The 22,487-nt window shown below is 36.2% G+C and overlaps 1 protein-coding gene across 2 annotated transcripts in view; it reads left to right on the top strand.

Moving 5' to 3' along the window:
• The window catches only part of NEDD4 (NEDD4 E3 ubiquitin protein ligase), a 147,567-nt gene that overhangs the window by 43,025 nt on the left and 82,055 nt on the right, over positions 1 to 22,487 (top strand). Inside the window, exon 5 of one of the 2 annotated variants that reach the window (XM_082444960.1) lies at positions 2,012 to 2,065. In XM_082444960.1, coding sequence (XP_082301086.1) covers positions 2,012 to 2,065 — 54 coding nt within the window. Of the gene's footprint in view, positions 1 to 2,011; positions 2,066 to 12,481; positions 15,258 to 22,487 lie in introns of those variants that run through there. The other variant, XM_082444959.1, reaches the window with a different exon arrangement.

The raw sequence follows: 22,487 nt of genomic DNA, 5'->3' as shown, positions 1-22,487 counted from the left end.
TAACCAAGTTCCACACAGGAAAAAGAAGTACAAAGGGCAAAAGCGACATCTCTCCCAGCTGAGTCAAGCCCCATTTAAAAAGCTCTCCCAGGAACTTCCCTGGTGGTGCAGTGGTTAAGAATCCGCCTGCCAATGCAGGGGACATGGGTTTGAGCCATGGTCCGGGAAGATCCCACATGCCACAGAACAACGAAGCCTGTGCACCACAATTTCTGAGCCTGTGCTCTAGAGCCCACGAGCCACAACTACTGAGCCCATGTGCCACAACTACTGAAGCCCATGCACCTAGAGCCTGTGCTCCGCAACAAGAGAAGCCACCGCAATGAGAAGCCCATGCACCGCAACAAAGAGTAGCCCCTGCTCGCTGCAATTAGAGAAAGCCTGCACGCAGCAATAAAGACCCAATGCAGCCAAAATTAATTAATTAATTAATTAATTAATTAAAAAAGAAAAGCATAGTCAATCTTTAAATAAAGAAATAAATAAATAAAGAGCTCTTCCAGAAGTCCCACCCAGTGACTGCTGCTAGGTTGGCCTCTTTGGTCACCCCCGGGTGCAAGGGAACTTTTTTTAGAGAGTCTTATTGAGAGTCTCAGTGTTGAACAAGTCCAGAGGGCACTGTTCACATAGAAAACAATACATAAAATAGAATGGAGTGTTCCATATTTTGATCTGGGTGATGATGACACAGTAAACATGTATGAAAAGTCATCAAGCTGTATATTTAAGGTTAGTAAACTTTATACTTTACTGAATTTATGTTATATTTCAATTTAAAAAAATTAATGCCCCTCTCCCCAAGAGTTGTGCAGTGTGATGACCCCGGGTACTTGTTGCAGGTAAAATTAGGATTATGTTCTCAGAAGAACATAAGGGAGAGTGGACATTGGGTTAGATATCTCTATATCTTTGTCACACATACAGGACTTTTTTCTGAAGGCTGTCGATACTTTTGGCATGTAAACCAAAGTTTTAAAATATCTCAGTGTTTAATGTAATATATTTATCATAGAGAAAATATCAACTTAAATGTGAGAATGTTTCATACATCATCTTAACCTCTGGTATAACAAATTATTAAAGATTTTCTTTGTGTTTGATATTTAGTAGATATTAACTTGATATTGAAACATTTCAGCAAAAATGAAAGCATTGGCTTTGAAAAATAAATTACCGCATGTTAATTTTACTCATGCTATAAGATATAAACAGTAAGTGAAAACTCAGTGTATACTTTTTGACTGCTTATGTACTTTAGATAGTATAAACAAGATTGGTTTTATCAACTCAGTACTAAAAGGATTCAGAACACTAGTCTCCATAAAATCAACATCCATTTTGGGTATTTCTAACCTGATAAATTAAAAGTGAGTATATAAAATTGATAATAAGTTAAAATCTAATCTGTATTTTTAAGTGCTTGTAAATATGTAATTTTTTGAAATTTTATCTCACTTTCAGGAATTTCTTGGAGGTCTAGTGGTTAGGACTCCAGGCTCTCACTGTGGAGGGTGTGGGTTCGATCCCTGGTCGGGGAACTAAAATCCCGTAAACCATGTGGCCAAAAAAAAAAAGAAATTTTATCTTACTTTCTTTTATTCTATTTTAGAAAAAATGGAAAAATAAGCAACCAAATCCACTTTGTCATTATGGAAAAATTACTAGAAAATGGGTGACTTGTGACTGGTCTGAGCTTTGTATATATTAAGTATCTTGTGTAATTTAAAATATATTGTAAATAACAGGAATTAGGAAATGGTAACATTTTCAAGCATTTATTTCTCAGTGTTTGTGGGTTGATGTTCACTTTTTTTAAATTAAAAGTATAGTTGATTTACAATGTTATGTTAGTTTTTGGTGTACAGCAAAGTACACACACACACACACACACACACACACACACACACATATAATTTTTCAGATTCTTTTCCATTATAGGTTATTACAAGATATTGAATATAGTTCCGATGTTCACTTGTTTTTAAAGAAAGGTTGTTTTTTTCTTGCTTAGGTTCACCCTCAGCAGCACCGGCTTCTTTTTGAAGTGTTTGATGAAAATCGATTGGTGAGTTCTATTGTACGAGTATAAAATGTGAAGCAAGGGTATATTTCAGTAGAGCAACAAGGAAAAGTGGGCTGGGTATCTGTGAGGTGAGGGATGCTTTGGGGGTGGTTATGGAGACTCTGGGCAAAATGGTGGAGAGATAGAATTATTTTTTTCCCTCTTTCTTGGTGCTACTCTCTACCCTTCTGTTCTCCCAGGCACCTCTTGTGATAGTCAGTTCTCAGCAGATTCACGGTCTTCCTCAAGACCTGACGCGGCAGGAGATGCAGGAAAGGCAGCCTCTTTGTCTGGTCTTCCCTCACACTCATCCTTGTACCCTGGTCGGTAGTCCCAGGCTCAGGAGCCTTCCCCTCCTCACTCCAGTGGATTTCTTGGGGTTACCTGTATCCAGTTATGACATCCCATCCTCTCCCTTATCCCCACCATTCTACAAAGGAAAGCTATCCTCTCTACACCGATGAAGTAAAGTCCTCTGAAGGTTTGCCAGCCCTTAGAGGGACAAAAAGCAAATATAACCTGATTTTATTTTTATAAAAGGATAGTTCTGATACCTGATTTCCTAAAGACTGTCTTGAAATCCTATCCTTTTCCTAATTTGTCTCTTTGGAACTTTATTTCAAACCTTCTTTTTAGCATCTTACGTTTACATTTTAAACCTGTAAGATTTGAATATGAAGGTGTAAGAACAGTGTTATATATTCAAAGCTTATCAGTTACCAAACAGAAGCACCAAAAAAGAAATTAAACAGTTTTATTCATTTTATAGCTAACATAGAAACTGGATTTTTTAAAGAATCTATTTTTAGTGTTGGACTATATAACACTTTGTTTTTTTGGTCAAGAAGTGATAACTATACTAGTAACTGAAGATACTGCAGATGAAATCATTAGTTAGTATCATAACAGGCAAAGGTACTTTTTTGCAGCCAAGGGAGACTTCAGCACTAACTGGCAACCTAATTTTGTAAGGCTGAGTGATAGATGTTGATGATTTGCTTATCAGATTTGGTTAGTCACGGAGCTTTTCGTTTTCTGTTTGTATTTTTGCCTTTTTTTTTTTTTAACAGAATAGGGAATGTCTTCTGTTTTTTCCCTCTGTCGCTACAGATGTGTTTTCCTTCTAGATAGGACCAGGTGAAATTTAGTACTGGTGTTTTTTTAATCATGAAATAGACATACAAAAAATATATTTAATATAAATCTTTATTTTAAATAATAAGATAAATATCTGTACACTTATTACTCAACTTAAGAACTAGAATTAGAATATTACCAAAATCTTCAAAACCCCTCATACTCCTCCCCAATAGCATCTCCTTTTCTTCCCCTGCAAGTAGTAGCCACTGTCCTGAATATTGTGTTTATCTTTCTTATTTAAAAATTTTTATCATGTATGTATGTGTCCCTAAAAGCATAGTAGTTTCCTTTTTCATATTTTTGATTTTATTAGAATAGTAGCACTCTGAATACTTTCCTCTGTGACATGCTTTTTGCTTAATGTTATATTTGTAAGGTCGATCTGTAATAAGACATTTTACAGATGCATAGTTTTCCCTTCATCTGCAAATGCTGTAATACCGTAATTTATGTATTTATCCTCCTTAATAGATATTAGTGTTGTTTCCAGGTGTTTGCTATAACCAATTGATAAACATTCTTGCTATGTTTCCTGATATACGCGTATGAGTGTATCTCTAAGGTTCTTATTTTGGGGTTGAATTGCTGGGTCATGTGTTATTTTTCCTGTTGTTAGTGACACTGATATGAATTTCTTCCTGATTCTTGGGTACATAACTGGTGAACTATTTTATTTGAGTTATTTGCATATTGTCCACAAGGAGGACATGTTTATGCTTTCCACCCTGCTTATAGTTATCTGGTCTTTTTTGCTGATAATCTTAGTATGGTGTGACTCTTCATTGCCAAAACTGATATTTATCATGCTCTCATTGGTGCATTAACACTCCTTGACCATTTACCATGTATAGAGTACTCTACAGGGTGTCACGATATATCGAAAGAAAAAAAGCACTGCTTCTGATATTAACAATGGAATATTTCTAAAAGCAAAAAGAAAATAATGCACTTAACAGGATATTATAGATCCCCATACCAAGGAGTCAGAAGTCCTTGTAGTCTGGCTTGTGATTTGGTACATTAGCTTGCAACCCTAGACAGATTATTTAATCCTTCTGAAAATATTTTCTCATGTTTAAAAAATTGGAATAACAGTATTTGCCTTACCTATCTGATAAATATATTATGAAAATAAAGTGAGAGAGTAGTTATCAAAGCACTCAGAAAATTTTTCATCATTAATACAAAGTGTTATTTAACGTTCATGGAATCATGCGTTTGTGGCTCTCTGGTATCACATTTTGTGTGTTAACTACAGTATGCCATTTCGGGCATCTACTGTGTTAGATACTCTGCTATGCATTAGAAATGTAGTTTTTCTTAAGAAGCTCACTTTACTAGCAAAAGGGAACAAGAAATAATTAGAACAGGGTGGTGCTTATCATTCTAATGCTCTGATTTGTTGTTAGTCCTAGCAGGTAATTGAAGTGTACAGATCACCTGAGATGTCATAGAAACTGTAGCCATTGATGGAATAACAGGCTTGATTGTGTAGCAGTAAATTGGCCTATGCACTGTAAATGTCATTTTATCCTTCTCCTGTAGCATTCACAACTAAATTAGAAGTGCATCCTTTTCCTAGCAGATTCTCTTTGGAAATGTACAGCGAAGAGCACAGGTACACTTTTAAGGAAAAAGAATTTCTAGTCATCTGGAAGATATTTGCAATATAAGTGATATTTTTTCAGCCAGTTTTAAGAAGCTGGGGGTTAAAACTGTCATAGTTTGGTGATGGTTGTGGTGGTGGTGATGTTGATGGTGATGGGACATTTGAGAATGATGTGCCTTTAAATGAATTCTACCCACCAGTGCAAAAGTTAGTGCTTCCGTGTCACTACCCAAGAGCTATGTCTGCACGCACACAGCCTCTGAAGCTTTAGGAGATGCCTACATTCCATATTCCAGGCGGAGATGCTGTGCTTCTCAAGTTCAGTGGTTGTATTAGTCAGGGTTTTCCAGAGAAACAGAACCAATAGGACACACACACACACACACACACACACACACACACACACACAGAATGAGAGAGTGAGAGATAATGAGGTGGGGGGGATTGATTTACTTTACGGAATAGCTTTACATGATAGTGGAAGCTGGCAAGTCTGAAATCTGTGAGATGGTGCTGGCAGGTTGCAGATTCAGGTAAGAGTTAATGCATCTGAAATCTGCAGTGCTGGGCAGCAAGCTGGAAACTAAGGCAGGGTTTCTGTGGTATAGTCTTGAGGCAGAATTGCTGCTTCCAGAAACCTGTCTTTGCTCTTAAGGCCTTTAACTGATTGGATGAGAGCCACCACATTATGGAGGGCATTCTGCTTTACTCAAAATCTACAGATTTAAATGCTAATCACATCTAAAAAATAGCTTCATAGCAACATCTAGTTCAGTGTTTGACCCATCAGCTGGGCAAAATAGCTTAGCCAAGTCAACACATGCAATTACCCATCACAGTGGATATTGGCCTTCAAAGTTCTAGTCAACGATTAGTATTATTCCAGAGCCTGTCCATAGCATGTAGGTAATCACATTATTTTCTGTGTAGATAATCAATAAGCAAATATCTCAGAATGTGGGGTCCTGAGCTTCAGTCTAATCCTAGGATATTATCTGTTTCATTCTAGAATGTGAAATTCCATAGGATTTGCATAGACTCCTTCCAGGTGAGGCCTGCCACCACTCTCCAGCTCTTCTACCCTTGAGGTTAGGGTTGATGCTACTCTCTTGGCATCTGTTTGGCTGAAGGGCTTCATTCTACCCCAGGTTCTCCAGGTTGTACACATAACTGCTCTAATAGTGGTACAGATCCTATGCAGTCCCAGACCAGAGCCAGTAATGCAAACTGTTCAGCCTTCCTAGAATTTAAACTCAGACTAGAGTGCTAGGAAGTGCATTTGATTTTCTTACTTTTCCTTAGCTGAAGCCCTCTTTGCAAATGTTTCAAGCATCCTTCCTTCCTATCCAGCTGGGCTACTTTTTGATATTTCTTTAGAAGTAGTAGCTGGATCCATCCAACCTCCTCCCTGGTGTTACTTAGTGCTTGCATTGTGCCCAGTATGAGTTCAAGAGGATCAGAAGAAATGTTTAGTTGCGGTCCTCACACTCTGGAAGCTTAGAATCTAGTTAGGGGACATGAAACTGATGCTTATAGTGAAGCTTACCTAAGAGAAAACATTTATCTGGTTCATTTTATATTAACAACCAAAGGAGGAGAGGGCAGACACAGAAGCAAGAAGAACTACAATCCTGCAGCCTGTGGAACAAAAACCACATTCACAGAGAGATAGACAAGATGAAAAGGCAGAGGGCTATATACCAGATGAAGGAACAAGAGAAAACCCCAGAAAAACAACTAAATGAAGGGGAAATAGGCAACCTTCCAGAAAAAGAATTCAGAATAATGATAGTGAAGATGATCCAGGACCTCGGAAAAAGAATGGAGGCAAAGATCGAGAAGATGCAAGAAATGTTTACCAAAGACCTAGAAGAATTAAAGAACAAACAAACAGAGATGAATAATACAATAACTGAAATGAAAACTACACCAGAAGGAATCAATAGCAGAATAACTGAGGCAGAAGAACGCATAAGTGACCTGGAAGACAGAATGGTGGAATTCACTGCTGCAGAACAGAATAAAGAAAAAAGAATGAAAAGAAATGAAGACAGCCCAAGAGACCTCTGGGACAACATTAAACACAACAACATTCGCATTAGAGGGGTCCCAGAAGGAGAAGAGAGAGAGAAAGGACCCGAGAAAATATTTGAAGAGATTATAGTCGAAAACTTCCCTAACATGGGAAGGGAAATAGCCACCCAAGTCCAGGAAGTGCAGCGAGTCCCATACAGGATAAACCCAAGGAGAAATACACTGAGACACATAGTAATCAAACTGGCAAAAATTAAAGACAAAGAAAAATTATTGATGCAGCAAGGGAAAAATGACAAATAACATACAAGGGAACTCCCATAGGGTTAACAGCTGATTTCTCAGCAGAAACTCTACAAGCCAGAAGGGAGTGGCATGATATATTTAAAGTGATGAAAGGGAAGAACCTACAACCAAGTTTACTCTACCCAGAAAGGATCTCATTCAGATTCAGTGGAGAAATCAAAAGCTTTACAGACAAGCAAAAGCTAAGAAAATTCAGCACCACAAAACCAGCTCTACAAAAAATGCTAAAGGAACTACTCTAAGTGGGAAACACAAGAGAAGAAAAGGACCTAAAAAAACAAACCCAAAACAATTAAGAAAATGGTCATAGGAACATACCTATCGATAATGACCCTAAATGTGAATGGATTAAATGCTCCAACCAAAAGACACAGGCTCGCTGAATGGATACAAAAACAAGACCCATCTATATGCTGTCTACAAGAGACCCACTTCAGACCTAGGGACACATACAAATTGAGAGTGAGGGGATGGAAAAAGATATTCCATGCAAATGGAAATCAAAAGAAAGCTGGAGTAGCAATACTCATGTAAGATAACACAGACTTTAAATCAAAGAATGTTACAAGAGACAAGGAAGGACACTACATAATGATGAAGGGATCAATCCAAGAAGAAGATATAACAATTATAAATATATATGCACCCAACATAGGAGCACCTCAATACATAAGGCAACTGCTAACAGCTATAAAAGAGGAAATCAACAGTAACAAAATAATAGTGGGGGACTTTAACACCTCACTTACACCAATGGACAGGTCATCCAAACAGAAAATTAATAAAGAAACAGAAGCTTTAAATGACACAATAGACCAGATAGATATCATTGATATTTATAGGACATTCCATCCAAAAACAGCAGATTACACTTTCTTCTCAAGTGCACATGGAACATTCTCCAGGATAGATCACATCTTGGGTCACAAATCAAACCTCAGTAAATTTAAGAAAATTGAAATCATATCAAGCATCTTTTCTGGCCACAACGCTAGGAGATTAGAAATGAATTACAGGGGAAAAAACGTAAAAAACACAAACACATGGAGGCTAAACAATACATTACTAAATAACCAAGAGATCACTGAAGAAATCAAAGAGGAAATCAAAAAAAACCTAGAGACAAATGACAATGAAAACACAACAAGCCAAAACCTATGGGATGCAGCAAAAGCAGTTCTAAGAGGGAAGTTTATAACTATACAAGCCTACCTCAAGGAACAAGAAAAATCTCAAATAAACAATCTAACCTTACACCTAAAGGAACTAGAGAAAGAAGAACAAACAAAACCCAAAGTTAGCAGAAGGAAAGAAATCATAAAGATCAGAGCAGAAATAAATGAAATAGAAACAAAGAAACCAATAGCAAAGATCAATAAAACTAAAAGCTGGTTCTTTAAGAAGATAAACAAAACTGATAAACCATTAGCCAGACTCATCAAGAAAAAGAGAGAGAGGACTCAAGTCAATAATATTCGAAATGAAAAAGGAGAAGTTACAACAGACACCACAGAAATACAAAGCATCCTAAGAGACTACTACAAGCAACTCTATGCCAATAAAATGGACAACCTGGAAGAAATGGACAAATTCCTAGAAAGGTATAACCTTCCAAGACTGAATGAAGAAGAAATAGAAAATATGAACAGACCAATCACAAGTAATGAAATTGGAACTGTGATTAAAAATCTTCCAACAAACAAAAGTCCAGGACCAGATGGCTTCACAAGTGAATTCTTTCAAACATTTAGAGAAGAGCTAACACCCATCCTTCTCAAACTCTTCCAAAATATTGTGGAGGAAGGAACACTCCCAAACTCATTCTATGAGGTCACCATCACCCTGATACCAAAACCAGACAAAGATACTACAAAAAAAGAAAATTACACACCAATATCACTGATGAATATAGATGCAAAAATGCTCAACAAAATACTAGCAAACAGAATCCAACAACACATTAAAAGGATCATACACCATGATCAAGTGGAATTTATCCCAGGGATGCAAGATTTCTTCAATATATGCAAATCAATCAATGTGATACACCATATTAAGAAATTGAAGAATAAAAACCATATGATCATCTCAATAGATGCAGAAAAAGCTTCTGACAAAATTCAACACCGATTTATGATAAAAACTCTCCAGAAAGTGGGCATAGAGGGAACCTACCTCAACATAATAAAGGCCATATATGACAAACCCACAGCAAACATCATTCTCAATGGTGAAAACCTGAAAGCATTTCCTCTAAGATCAGGAACAAGACAAGGATGTCCACTCTCTCTGCTATTATTCAACATAGTTTTGGAAGTCCTAGCCACGGCAATCAGAGAAGAAAAAGAAATAAAAGGAATACAAATTGGGAAAGAAGAAGTAAAACTGTCACTGTTTGCAGATGACACGATACTATACATAGAGAATCCTAAGGATGCCACCAGAAAACTACTAGAGCTAATCAGTGAATTTGGTAAAGTAGCAGGATACAAAATTAATGCACAGAAATCTCTTGCATTCCGATACACTAATGATGAAAAATCTGAAAGAGAAATTAAGGAAACACTCCCATTTACCACTGCAACAAAAGAATGAAATAACTAGGAATAAACCTTCCTAGGGAGACCAAAGACCTGTATGCAGAAAAGTATAAGACACTGATGAAAGAAATTAAAGATGATACAAACAGATGGAGAGATATACCATGTCCTTGGATTGGAAGAATCAATATTGTGAAAATGACTATACTACCCAAAGCAATCTACGGATTCAATGCAATCCCTATCAAATTACCAATAGCATTTTTTATGGAACTAGAACAAAAAATCTTAAAATTTGTATGGAGACACAAAAGACCACGAATAGCCAAAGCAGTCTTGAGGGAAAAAAACGGAGCTGGAGGAATCAGACTCCCTGACTTCAGACTTTACTACAAAGCTACAGTAATCAAGACATTATGGTACTGGCACAAAACCAGAAATAGAGATCAATGGAACAAGATAGAAAGCCCAGGGGTAAACCCATGCACCTATGGTCAACTAATCTATGACAGAGGAGGCAAGGATATACAATGGAGAAAAGACAGTCTCTTCAACAAGTGGTGCTGGGAAAACTGGACAGCTACATGTAAAAGAATGAAATTAGAACACTCCCTAACACCATACACAAAAATAAACTCAAAATGGATTAGAGACCTAAATGTAAGACTGGACACTATAAAACTCTTAGAGGAAAACATAGGAAGAACACTCTTTGACATAAATCACAGCAAGATCTTTTTTTGATCCACCTCCTAGAGTAATGGAAATAAAAACAAAAATAAACAAATGGGACCTAATGAAACTTAAAAGCTTTTGCACAGCAAAGGAAACCGTAAACAAGACGAAAAGACAACTCTCAGAATGGGAGAAAATATTTGCAAATGAATCAACGGACAAAGGATTAATCTCCAAAATATAGAAACAGCTTATGCAGCTCAGTATTAAAAAAACAAACAACCCAATCCAAAAATGGACAGAAGACCTAAATAGATATTTCTCCAAAGAAGACATACAGATGGCCAAGAAGCACATGAACAGCTGCTCAACATCACTAATTATTAGAGAAATGCAAATCAAAACTTCAAAGAGGTATCACCTCACACCAGTTAGAATGGGCATCATCAGAAAATCTACAAACAACAAATGCTGGAGAGGGTGTGGAGAAAAGGGAACCCTCTTGCACTGTTGGTGGGAATGTAAACTGATACAGTCACTATGGAGAACAGTATGGAGGTTCCTTAAAAAACTAAAAATAGAATTACCATATGATCCAGCAATCACATTACTGGGCATATACCCAGAGAAAACCACAATTCAAAAAGACACATGCACCCCAATATTCATTGCAGCACTATTTCCAATAGCCAGGTCATGGAAGCAACCTAAATGCCCATCAACAGACGAATGGATAAAGATGTGGTACATAGATACAATGGAATATTACTCAGCCTTAAAAAGGAACGAAATTGAGTCATTTGTTGAGACGTGGATGGATCTAGAGACTGTCATACAGAGTGAAATAAGTCAGAAAGAGAAAAACAAATATCGTATATTAACGCATGTAGGTGGAACCTAGAAAAAGGGTACAGGTGAACCAGTTTGCATGGCAGAAATTGAGACACAGATGTAGAAAACAAGTGTATGGACACCAAGGGGGGAAAGCGGTGGGGGGTGGGGGGGTGTGTGATGAATTTCGGCCATTGGGATTGACATGTATACACTGATGTGTATAAAATTGATGACTAATAAGAACCTGCTGTATAAAAAATAAATAAAATTAAATTTAAAAATTAAAAAAAAAAAAAACAACCAAAGGAGATTTGCTTATTAACTGGAAGTTTTAGGCCACAGGCATGAGCAGTTTAATCTCACTGATCAGCTTATTGGAAGTGATCCATTTTTTGAGTCATCAGATTCCTAACTTAATTCAAGAAGGAAAGCTGCTGTAGTTATTTGAAGGTATAGTGAAAAGATTAGGACTCTTGCTTCTTAAAGAAACAAGATTATAAGGGAATATGTACTGAAGTCTATAAAATCATAAAATAGATTATACAAAACCAAAATAGCATAATAATTTTATTACTAAGTTTATAATTGTACCCATTCTAAAACATAGTACTATCTCATTCTAGTCAGAAATACAATTTAGTAAATTCCATATTTCTATTTTGTCCTCTTAATTGATTAAAAACACTGTTTAGAAAATTGTGATTGAGAACAGATCTATCTTGTTTTCTTTTTTAAACAAAATGCAGGTATATGTTTTACATATTTGCTTTTACTTAGAAAAAAAACTTAGAAAAATACAACTTGGGTGTAGTACCATGTGGTGTAAACAACTGAACTATTTTACTTTTTACTTTCCTATGAATGAGCCAGTATATATTTATTACTGGAGTTCCAGCTGTAAAATTCAGGTAAGGGGTTTAAATATACCCTAGAGTATTATTTAAAAATAAATTTGTTTCTTTCAAATAGAATACCAACCTTGGTCTATGACATTTAGGGGAGAAATTAAAATATTAAACTTCTGTTACCTAGTAAACTGAAAATAAAGTAAAGGTTAAATAAATACAAAGCAGAAAAATACATATACAAAATAACAACATCTAAAAGGACAAACAGTCTACTGTTCTCTCCTGCAGGAGCTTTATCAGCAGTGGGTAAGTAATTCCACCTCTAGGGCAGTCCTAGTACTCAAAAATGTAAACAAGTATGTACTTTGTTTATATCAAGAAATATGCAGCATGGTTTATACTTCTTCACAGATATCGAACAACTAAATGAATTGTTTCAGTGCACCAGTAGGGGGCAGCAAAGAGCTCTTAGAGTTTTTCAGAACAGAATTGGCATTGAGATATGTTTATTTGATGTGTTAAATCCTTTTTAGACTTCTTTACCTACCACAACACTCTCTTAACTGAATGAATTGCAGAGACAGTGGAATAAAATATCTTGTGTGCTCAAACTATATTGGGGGATAGCTTTTCTGTCTAATCTGCATATATTTTTAATGGAATGTTTGCTTAGGCTATTTCTTGGCAGAGTTTTAATAGTCAAAATATAAATGGCATCATTTAAAGACTGTACTGCTTGGCTGGAAAAGCCTTAAAATTACAGGAGAAAATGCTTGGTGACAGCTTCTCTCAAACTTTTTTTTCCTCAGATGTATGCTCAAGTTTTGCAGTAGTATTACTAGGCTAATTTTGTATTTCGATCCTTCAACTTTCACTTTTTATAAGAACGTAGTGTTTTGGAAGCTAAAATATTTATCTATTTGATTTAATGCTAAAGTTTTAATTCACCTCAAAGTTTTGGTATTTCCAAATTTATACGTGTTTAAATTTACTCATTTTAAAAATATTAACAGTCTATATTCCTTTCTATTTTTACTAAATTGGCTAAATTGACTAGATTTCTATGTTTACTAAATTGACTGTTTGGAAATTCAATCCTTGATTTGATACTCAATTACATGGAGTTTCATTCCTACCAACTTCCTGTAATTCTATCCCTATGGGTAAAAATATTAGTGGTCAAACTCTGCTGGAGAAAGCATAGGCACCGTGATTCGCATAGTTAAATGTTCATTTAGTAGAGCTGGAGTGAAAAAATACTGTTTCAACTTGAAATGCTAGAAGATTGTTGTTCTTGTGTTACTCATTCATGCAAATTGGAGAAGGTATAATTGAAACAAGGTTGGCAGTGTTTGAGGCAGTGTGCTGCAGCTGAGCTCAGCTTAAAGGTCGCTGGAAATCAAGTGCTTTGTAAGTGAAGGCATTTTGACTACAGACGATTCAAGACATTTTGGAAACGTCAGTCTCGGGAATGGACCGTCTTTTTCTTTCTGTGATATCTGGTCTCTAAGGTTTTACTTAGGATAAAGACTACGACTTCTGAGCTCTTTTAGGCACCACAAATGATTTTTTCTTTCGATGCAGTGCAGCTGCTTCTAGCCTGTCTACCGACAGAGATCTTTGTTATGACTTTCAGCCCTTAACATGTTTGGAAATGAGAACAAATGGCACAAAGCTTACGATTGCACTTTGCAGCCAGAAGAAGCAATACTTATCCTGTGTCAGAAACCTCTGGAGATGATTTGGATAGCAGTGTTCACATGTGCTTCACGAGACCAACACGGATTTCAACGTCTAACGTGGTTCAAATGAAGCTGACTCCCAGACAGACTACACTACCTCCGTTAATAAAGGAAAACGTTAAGTCTCAGGAAGGATCATCTGTTCCTTCACCTGAAAATGTTAATAAAAAGAGCAGCTGTCTGCAGATTTCACTACAGCCAACAAGGTACAGTGGATGTCTTCAGTCTGGCAATGTCTTAGCTGATGGTGATGATGCTTCATTTACTTGTGTCTTGAAGGATGGCAGTGCTGTGGTTGATAATGAACTGAATGCTGTGGATGATGGTAACCTCTTGAGCAGTCCTGCCATTTGCAGTGGTAGCCTTAGTCACTTCTCAGCCAGTGAGAATGAGTCTTATAGCAGCAACGGTAGTGATTATGGGTCATGCACAAGTATTACCAGTGGAGGTTCATACACCAACAGTATCATCAGTGATAGCAGTGGTTATACTTTTCCACCAACTGATGATACCTTTTTTGGTGGAAATTCATCTTCTGACAGCATCTCCAATAGAAGTTTGCCAAACAGGAATACTACTCCATGTGAAATTTTTTCGAGAAGTAGAAGTACAGTTCCCTTTGTCCAGCATGACCTGGATCGTGGACTAGAGATTATGAAATTGCCAGTGAGCAGGAACTCGAAAATTCCACTAAAACGTTGTTCATCCTTAGTCATTTTTCCTAGGAGTCCTTCAAATACCCCACCAACTTCTCTAACAAGTACAGGTACTCCTCCAAGCAAAGGATCCTATCAGACCTCACACCAGTTTATTATTTCTCCTAGTGAAATTGCCCACAATGAAGATGGCAGTAGTGCTAAGGGATTTCTTTCAACAGCTGTCAATGGACTTCGGTTATCTAAAACAATCTGTACTCCCAGAGAAGTAAGAGACATACAACCTCTTCACAGCTCATTACAAAAGAAAATTGTTATTGCAAATAATAGTCCAAATCAGACTGTCTGTGAAAAGTCATCTGAAGGATATTCTTGCGTTTCAGTGCATTTCACCCAACAAAAAGCAACTGCATTAGATTGTGAAACAGCAAATGGTGATTGTAGACCAGAGATGTCAGAAATTAAGCTTAATTCTGATTCAGAGTATATTAAGCTTATGCACAGGACATCTGCATGTTTACCATCTTCCCAAAATGTAGATTATCAAATAAATATCAATGGACAGTTGGAAAGACCACATTTACAGATAAACAAAAACCATGCTTTTTTACAAAGAAGTATTTCATTGGGAGGAACTTATCCAAATGTTTCCTGTTTATCCAGCCTTAAGCACAATTGTTCTAAGGGGGGACCATCTCAATTACTCATAAAGTTTGCATCTAGAAATGAAGGTAAAGTTGATAATTTAACAAGAGACAGCAACAGAGATTTCACAAATGAACTATCTAATTCTTTACAGCATTCTTGTAAGGTAAGTCTCCTTTGGTCTTGGTAAATGTTATTTTATACTAGAATGGCTCTATGAAATATTTGGTTAAGATTTATTATAACTTGGCAGCTTTATATATTTTCTTGGTCCTTAGCTAACAAGCACCGTGTAGTCATGAACTTTATATTTGTAAATCTGAAAAAATGCCCAGTAGTTTTTCACTCTATTTGTTATTTTATCAATGTAGAAAATATGTATTAAAAAAAAACTTTCCAAAGTGATTTAAGCCATAAAACATTTCTGTAGCATAAAAACAAGCTATAAATAATAATTTATTTGATAACATTTTGCTTTCGTATGTTTTCCCCTCAAGTGGCATGGTATTTTAATGTCTAACTCCGTATTTTATTCCTACTTTCAAAAATGCTCATTTAGTATTCTCCCCTCCTTAAGCATTGTGAAAAAAAGTAAAATATAGAAAGCCACTCAAAGTATTAAACAGTAAAAAGTCTACATAAAAATGTGAAAATCTTCTTATAAATGAACATAGAGAAAATGTTTCTTTAAAATACATATATTTATTTGATCATCGATAAAAACTGTTATGCTGAATGTTTAAAGCAGAGGAAAAATAAATGTTATCTGCATTTGTATATACCCTTAACCACAGGAATTTTGTTTCCACCCTATTTTTCTTTAGCTACCAGTTAAGTGTGCCTTCTAAAATGTAACTCACTCAACAATATTGAATTCTAAATTTTGTATTTTTAAATTTGGTTTCAATTGCTAGGTATTTTCCATAATTCTCTAATTACCCAATTAATTTGTTATTTTGGTAATTTTGCTTTATTATATTAGTAATTTAACTCTAGTGAATCTTAACCAAAACAGTTTTTTAATGTAATTTGGCCTTTCCAAAGTATTTTAAGTGTTTTGAACTTAAATAGATTTTTAAAATTTCTGTATTTGGAAGATCTTGCCAGATTTCTGGAAATGAAAAAAATGTTTCTGACCAAACCAATTCTAGATGACAGTACATAATAGTTTTGGGGAAAAAAACTTATCTGTTTATCTGTGTTTGTATAACAATATCACTCAATATTAAAGATTCTTTTAACACTTCTGGGCAAATAAAATATTAAGTAATTGCTGGTTTGTTTTCTCTTTTGAAGTCTGATAAATATAATTCTTGTTATCCAATGCCCAGATGTTAATATAAGCAGCTACTTTACTGAGGATGAATAAAGATCACATTTCAAATTCTGATGTATGTTTTAGAATTATTAATTCCATTTACAAAACTTTTAAAACACCAGCTGTTAGGAGATTATAATCCATTCAGTTGTCTTGTCTTCTAAAAAAAAGCAATTCAGTGATACTATGAAGAAATACATTAATAGTTTGCTAATTGTATGACATGTACCTTGTAAATTTATTTTACATTTAATGAAATAATTAACCTGACAGGAAAAATTAACATAGAAATATTTCTAGAAATATCCTTTAAATAGTTGATTTTGTGGTAATATTATAGTTTGTTGTTGTTGATGCTTTTGAAAAAATGGTATTTTTAATGTTTTTTTTAAAAAGTGTGACTGCCTTTTGCATGGCTAAAAGATACACTTTTATTGGCTTTATTTAAAATTAGGTAAGCTAACTTAAATATTTTTTTGTGACAGCCAAATGCCTAGCTTTCTGCAGATTCTATTTTTTTTGATAGATTATTGGATTATAAAATAGTTCAGAAGTGTGTCATTTGCTGGAGAGCTTTAAATTGTTCCTCCTTTTAATGTTTATTAAACAACTGTTTATACAAGAATTGTAAACAATATAGGACCATTACATTTAACACATACTGGATCTAAATTGATCTAATTGTTTAGTGGTAAATCAAGGGCTTGTTTTAAGAGGAAAATAGTAATGTTGTTTTTTCTAAACATAGCAGTGACAACAATAATGGGGTTTTAGAAATAATCCTGTGTTTATCAATAATTATATATTAATCTAATTATAGTGGTATATTGTAACTCATTTATAAATAAACAGCTCCCAAAATATTTCCCATGACTCCAGTTAGTCTGGGTTAGTATTCTGATATGCTGAGTCTGGATTCACATTTAACAAGTTGATATTAGAGTAGCATTTAGTAATGTCAGCTATCTGTACCCAGCAGCCATGAAATTAAATCACTGCTTTGGTCAGGGACCCTGGTTTCTAAAGCACTGAGAGGTCTACAGATTCTTTTCTTCTGTGTTTAGCTACCAGTCTCTAGGAGAATAGTATCCAGTTTCTAGCTCTCTATAATCAACAGCTCATTACTGGCTAATTTTTTAAATTTAGTGAGAACTTTTACCTGTATCTGTGACTGGGGTTCTGTGTGTTGTTTACAACTTGGGATGAGGATGAGACTTTGTATTCCACATAATAATGTTGATTTCACTTATTGCCTTCAAAGAGCATAACAATAACTGGCATATATTTATTATATATATTTTTTGAGAGACAATATTACTTTTGTAAAGGCTTTATAATGACTTTTGATCTGAAAGTAGATATTTGATATTTTAACATTGTGTGTATTGTCAGCTCGATCAAGAGATAGGTTAAGGAGCTAAGATGGTTTTTATACAGTTACAGAAATTACCATTCAGATTTCTAAAATCTGTGCAATAGTTAGTTTGCTCTATTATTATTTTATTTTTCCCTATCTATTGTTTTTTTAATTTCCTGTATTGTTAGGATGCTCAGAAATTTCATTGCCCTATTATTTAAAATACCTTAGCATTTGCCTAAGCTTGTATATGTCTTCCATACTTCATGTATATGCATGCTTTTATCAGAAATTTTGACTTTACATTTTTCTTTTTATTATAAACGTTTTTGTTTATTTTCTGTTATTTAATCCTGGGTAGGTAAATTGCTTAAGCCTAGTGTAGAAGAACTTTAAAAAACTATGTTTCAATTATTTCAAAGCCTTTAAAACTAATGTCAAGAATTTATATTTCAATAATATATTTAGTTGTTCTTCCCAAAATAACTGTTTTAAATATATACTATTTTTAGTGTTCCATTATTTTCTTAGTCCTTATTTTATTAACTTTAGCAGAATATTTAGAGACATTCGGTTAAATTTATTTTGAACACTTAATCTTTCCTATAAAAATCAATATAGTTTATAAGTATTGACCCTAAAACTGTAATGCAACAATGTTAATGACCAGTTTTAGAAACCTGGTGAGAGGTGTGTGCATGTATATGTACATTTCTTAGGACTGAAGAGCTAAAATATTAATTTCAGGGTGGTTCAGGGAGGTGAATTGTTTGCTTCAGAAATACTTTGTATTTCTCTGTAGATGTGTCTTTAATTCATTCATCTGGCACATGTTTGAGTGCCTACTGTTTGCCAGTCACTGACTCAAGCTCTGGGAATAAAAGATACCGAAGCACAGTTTCTACTTGGGGCAACTCCCATTCTAGTTAGAGACACACTGGTAGATAAAAAAAAATTCAGTCTAAAGTGTGATGTACTAAAATAGAGCTGTATATGAGAATGTGAGAAAGATACAGTGTGACTCGAGCACAGGGAGTCCAGGGATGTGGGAGGAGATGATACGCTGGCAGTGGGTGGGAGTCCCATGGCATGGAGCACCTCATGCTGAAAGAAAGCAGTGTGTCTCCTGCTAACAATAATAGTTAGGCAATGGAAGTCGTTATTTGAGAGTGTGACGTGCTCACTTTTATGTCTTTAGATGATAATTTCTTATGACACCATGGATTATAAGTGAATTAAAGTTTTCTTAACTTGGATGGCCAGGTGAATAGTGACATCATGAACTAAGATAGGGAATTCAGGAGAAGGGGCCAGATTGGGAGGGCAAAGAAAAAACCATGCGTCATTAAGTTTCTGTACTGAGAAGCTGCCCTGGTAGTACTGCTGTCAAGTAGGATAGTTGGAGATACAGGCTCAGGACTCAGGAGGGAAGTGAGAGCTGGAAATGTAGCTTGGGAGTCATGAGTCTAGTCAAAGACTTAGGTAAGGATGAACTGAAAAAAGCATGAAAGTGAGATGGAAGGAGTGATAAATCAGAATTCTGGGGACTACCAACTTTGGAGAAACAGTGGAAAAGGAGATAAAAAGGAGACCAAGAAAGAGCCACCGGAGGAGCAGAGAGGCCAGGAGAGCTTGGAGGCCTGAAAGCCAAGGGAAGGGAAAGTTCAAGGTGAGCAGCATACAGTGCCATGGAATTTAGGTATCCACTGAATGTAAGAGGTCCTTGGTGACTTTAGTAAAAGTAGGCTCAGGAGCATAGTGTAAAAGCCTGGTTGAAGAAAGAATGAAACAGGTGAGGAAGCAAAAACAGCAGGCATAGCTTGTTTGCTCAATGTCATAAAAATAGTCATGAGTTAGTGTAGGCAAGGTATATATTTAATGGCTATTATATAGAAGACATGGTATTATGTGGTTATAATTGCATAAGACAAACTGTCCACAAGGATATTGCAGCCTGTTCTCTAGGAGAAAAGGTCTGTAGCTCTCTGTTCTTTCACCTTAGAAGTAAAGAATAAGTGAGCATCGGCAGTGAAAACTGAAATGGAGACTGAGCAATATGAAATGAAGGGAACAAAAAATTAGGAGTGAAAGCGTGAAACCACCTATGAGTAGTCACAACTCTTGGCGAGCAGCATTATCCTAACGTTCTCCTCCCCCTCCCTACCACCAAAAATAAGACAAAACAAAAATAGAGCTTCCAGGTAGAAAACAGTTCAGGATTTAAGGCCTATTCCTAGAAACGACTCGGAGAAGAGGCACCTGTCTTGCTGTCACCAGCTTCTTCCAGCATATGGAGCCCACCGTGTGCTACCTGTTGTGAGGCCTGGCCCTTCTAGATCCACTCTCCCTTTATGTTATGGGTGACAGGGAACAGGATGAACTAGGAGAAGCCAGGACCGGAGGCTGTGTGGGCAGAAGGGGCTTGGCAGAGTCTCTGGGTGTGGCCAGCCAACGTATTGAGGTCAGGAGGGTGGTTAGCAGGAGTGAATGAGTGCTGAGAAGGGCATCCAATGATCTTGTCAGCATATACACAAAATTCCTGAAGTCTTGCTCAAGTGTGTGGTTCGGTATTCTTTGTTGGCCAAGTGGGAGACTGGAAGACTATGGTCAGGTGAAGACCAACATTTAGAGATAGCCTGTAAACAAGAGGTGAGCCGATGTGCCCTGGTTTAGTGAGATATCTGGGGGGAGATTCTCAACATAGCAGCAGTTGTCAGAAAGCAATTTTACCTTCGCTGAGATTTCACAAAACTTTTTAAATATAACTAGAGCAGATCTGAGAACTTGGAAGGGCAAGCAGCTAGCATGTTTATATACCTTGTAGCCCAATTCATGGATGGGTCATAACAAAGAATACCTTGACCAAGAGATCCCATGATGTTTCTAGTCAGGGTTCTAGGATATCTTGGCAGGGGGGTGTGGTGGAGATCATGCCTTCTCTTGAATTAGATGTATTACATCTAAGATAAAAACCATAACACTGTGAAACATTTTGTGATTTACCTTAATAGACGAAATATTACCGAGCAAGAAGTTTACATCAAGGATATTGGTGGTACAATGGACAATGTCTTTATGTTCATTAAGTACAGAAACATTCTTAACTGAATTTTTATCTTTCGTCCCTCTTACAAAAGCTGAGTATAACATTTTATGATATAGCTAAAATAATATTATCTAGGACTACTTCCTTTTTTTAATGAAATAGCTCTTTTTATTTATTTATTTTGGCGTGTTGGGTCTTTGTTGCTGCGCGCGGGCTTTCTCTAGCTGTGGCGAGCTGGGGCTACTCTTCGTTGCGGTGCACGGGCTTCTTATTGCGGTGGCTTCTCTTGTTGTGGAGCATGGGCTCTAGGTGCGTGGGCTTCAGTAGTTGCAGCACACGGGCCCAGTAGTTGTGGCTCGCAGGCTCTAGGGCGCGTGGGCTTCAGTAGTTGTGGCGCACGGGCTTAGTTGCTCCGTGGCATGTGGGATCTTCCTGGACCAGGGATTGAATCCATGTCCCCTGCATTGGCAGGCGGATTCTTAACCACTGTGCCACCAGGGAAGTTCCTAGGACTACTTCCTTTTTTTTCTCTTTCAAATATTTGTTGGTAAGCTGCCTTCTAATGCTTTAAGGATTGCAACTGGACAATGGCTTATTAAGTTGTCATTTGGACTACTGATTTTCAAATTTTCATGTATGTGTACATCTCCTAGAGATCTTGTTAAAAGGCAGATTTTGGTTCAGTAAGTCTGGGGTGGGGCCTCAGGGTTCCGTATTTCTAACATGCTCCCAGGTCATACCAATGCTGCTAATTCCTCAAACACACTTTGAGAAGCAAGGCTTAAGACAATTTTTTTAAATGAGAAAAGTAATACAATTCATAGTTGAAGTATCCAGTGAGTCCCTCTTCCACTTTTACATAAAGAAGAACCATAGGTATGCTGTGGCCAGGGCTAAAATAATTTGCAAGGAGTTTTAAATCCAATTGGACATTTAGACTAGTTATTGATTGAGACCATGTGATGCAGAAGAGATTGTTTGGACCAACAAACATTCAAGAGCAAGATTGTCTGCCTGTCTCACAAAAGAACTTTAGTATGACTCTTGCAGAATTGTGACTATTAAATCTTCTAGGATTACATTTTAGTTTCATTTAAGAAGTTAAAAATATTGGTCTATAAGGCATGCAGTTCTACTTAAAGAAATCTCTTGAATTCATTATGGCTGTAATTCTGGTTTGTGTTGTTTTTGAAATTGTTGCCTACATTAACTTTTTCCCCTCTCAGCATGAGATTTGAAAAATATGCAATGGAAATGTATTTTTCTTAACTATTCTGGCTTACTCAAGCAATAGCTTCTATCTTCCTCTTTGTGAACACTTTAAATCTTTCCAATATACTTTCCTCTAGCAGTGCCAGTTTAGGGTACTACTGAGAATGTTTGAATCTTACATTGGCTTATGTAATGAAATGAAACACCATCTATAATTAATGCTTACTTATGAGCTATCCTTTCGATAGATCTATAAGGAGAAAGTTTAAAAATCCTTTATGTGTAACTTTGTAATGCTACTTAAAAGTATATATCCATTCTCAAGCATAAATCAGTATATGAAAATCTTAGGAACTGTTCTTCCGTTGGAGCAGTTGAAGACATTTTATTGGTAGCTGGGTTTTTGTGGTCTTCATGGCTGCTTGTGGCTTAGCCTAAATTCAGGGAGCCTAATAAGACATTA

The sequence above is a fragment of the Balaenoptera physalus genome (assembly GCF_965194825.1).
Source record: "Balaenoptera physalus genome assembly, chromosome: 2".
NCBI classification, from domain to species: domain Eukaryota; kingdom Metazoa; phylum Chordata; class Mammalia; order Artiodactyla; family Balaenopteridae; genus Balaenoptera; species Balaenoptera physalus.
This window is presented reverse-complemented; position numbering and strand designations above follow the sequence as displayed.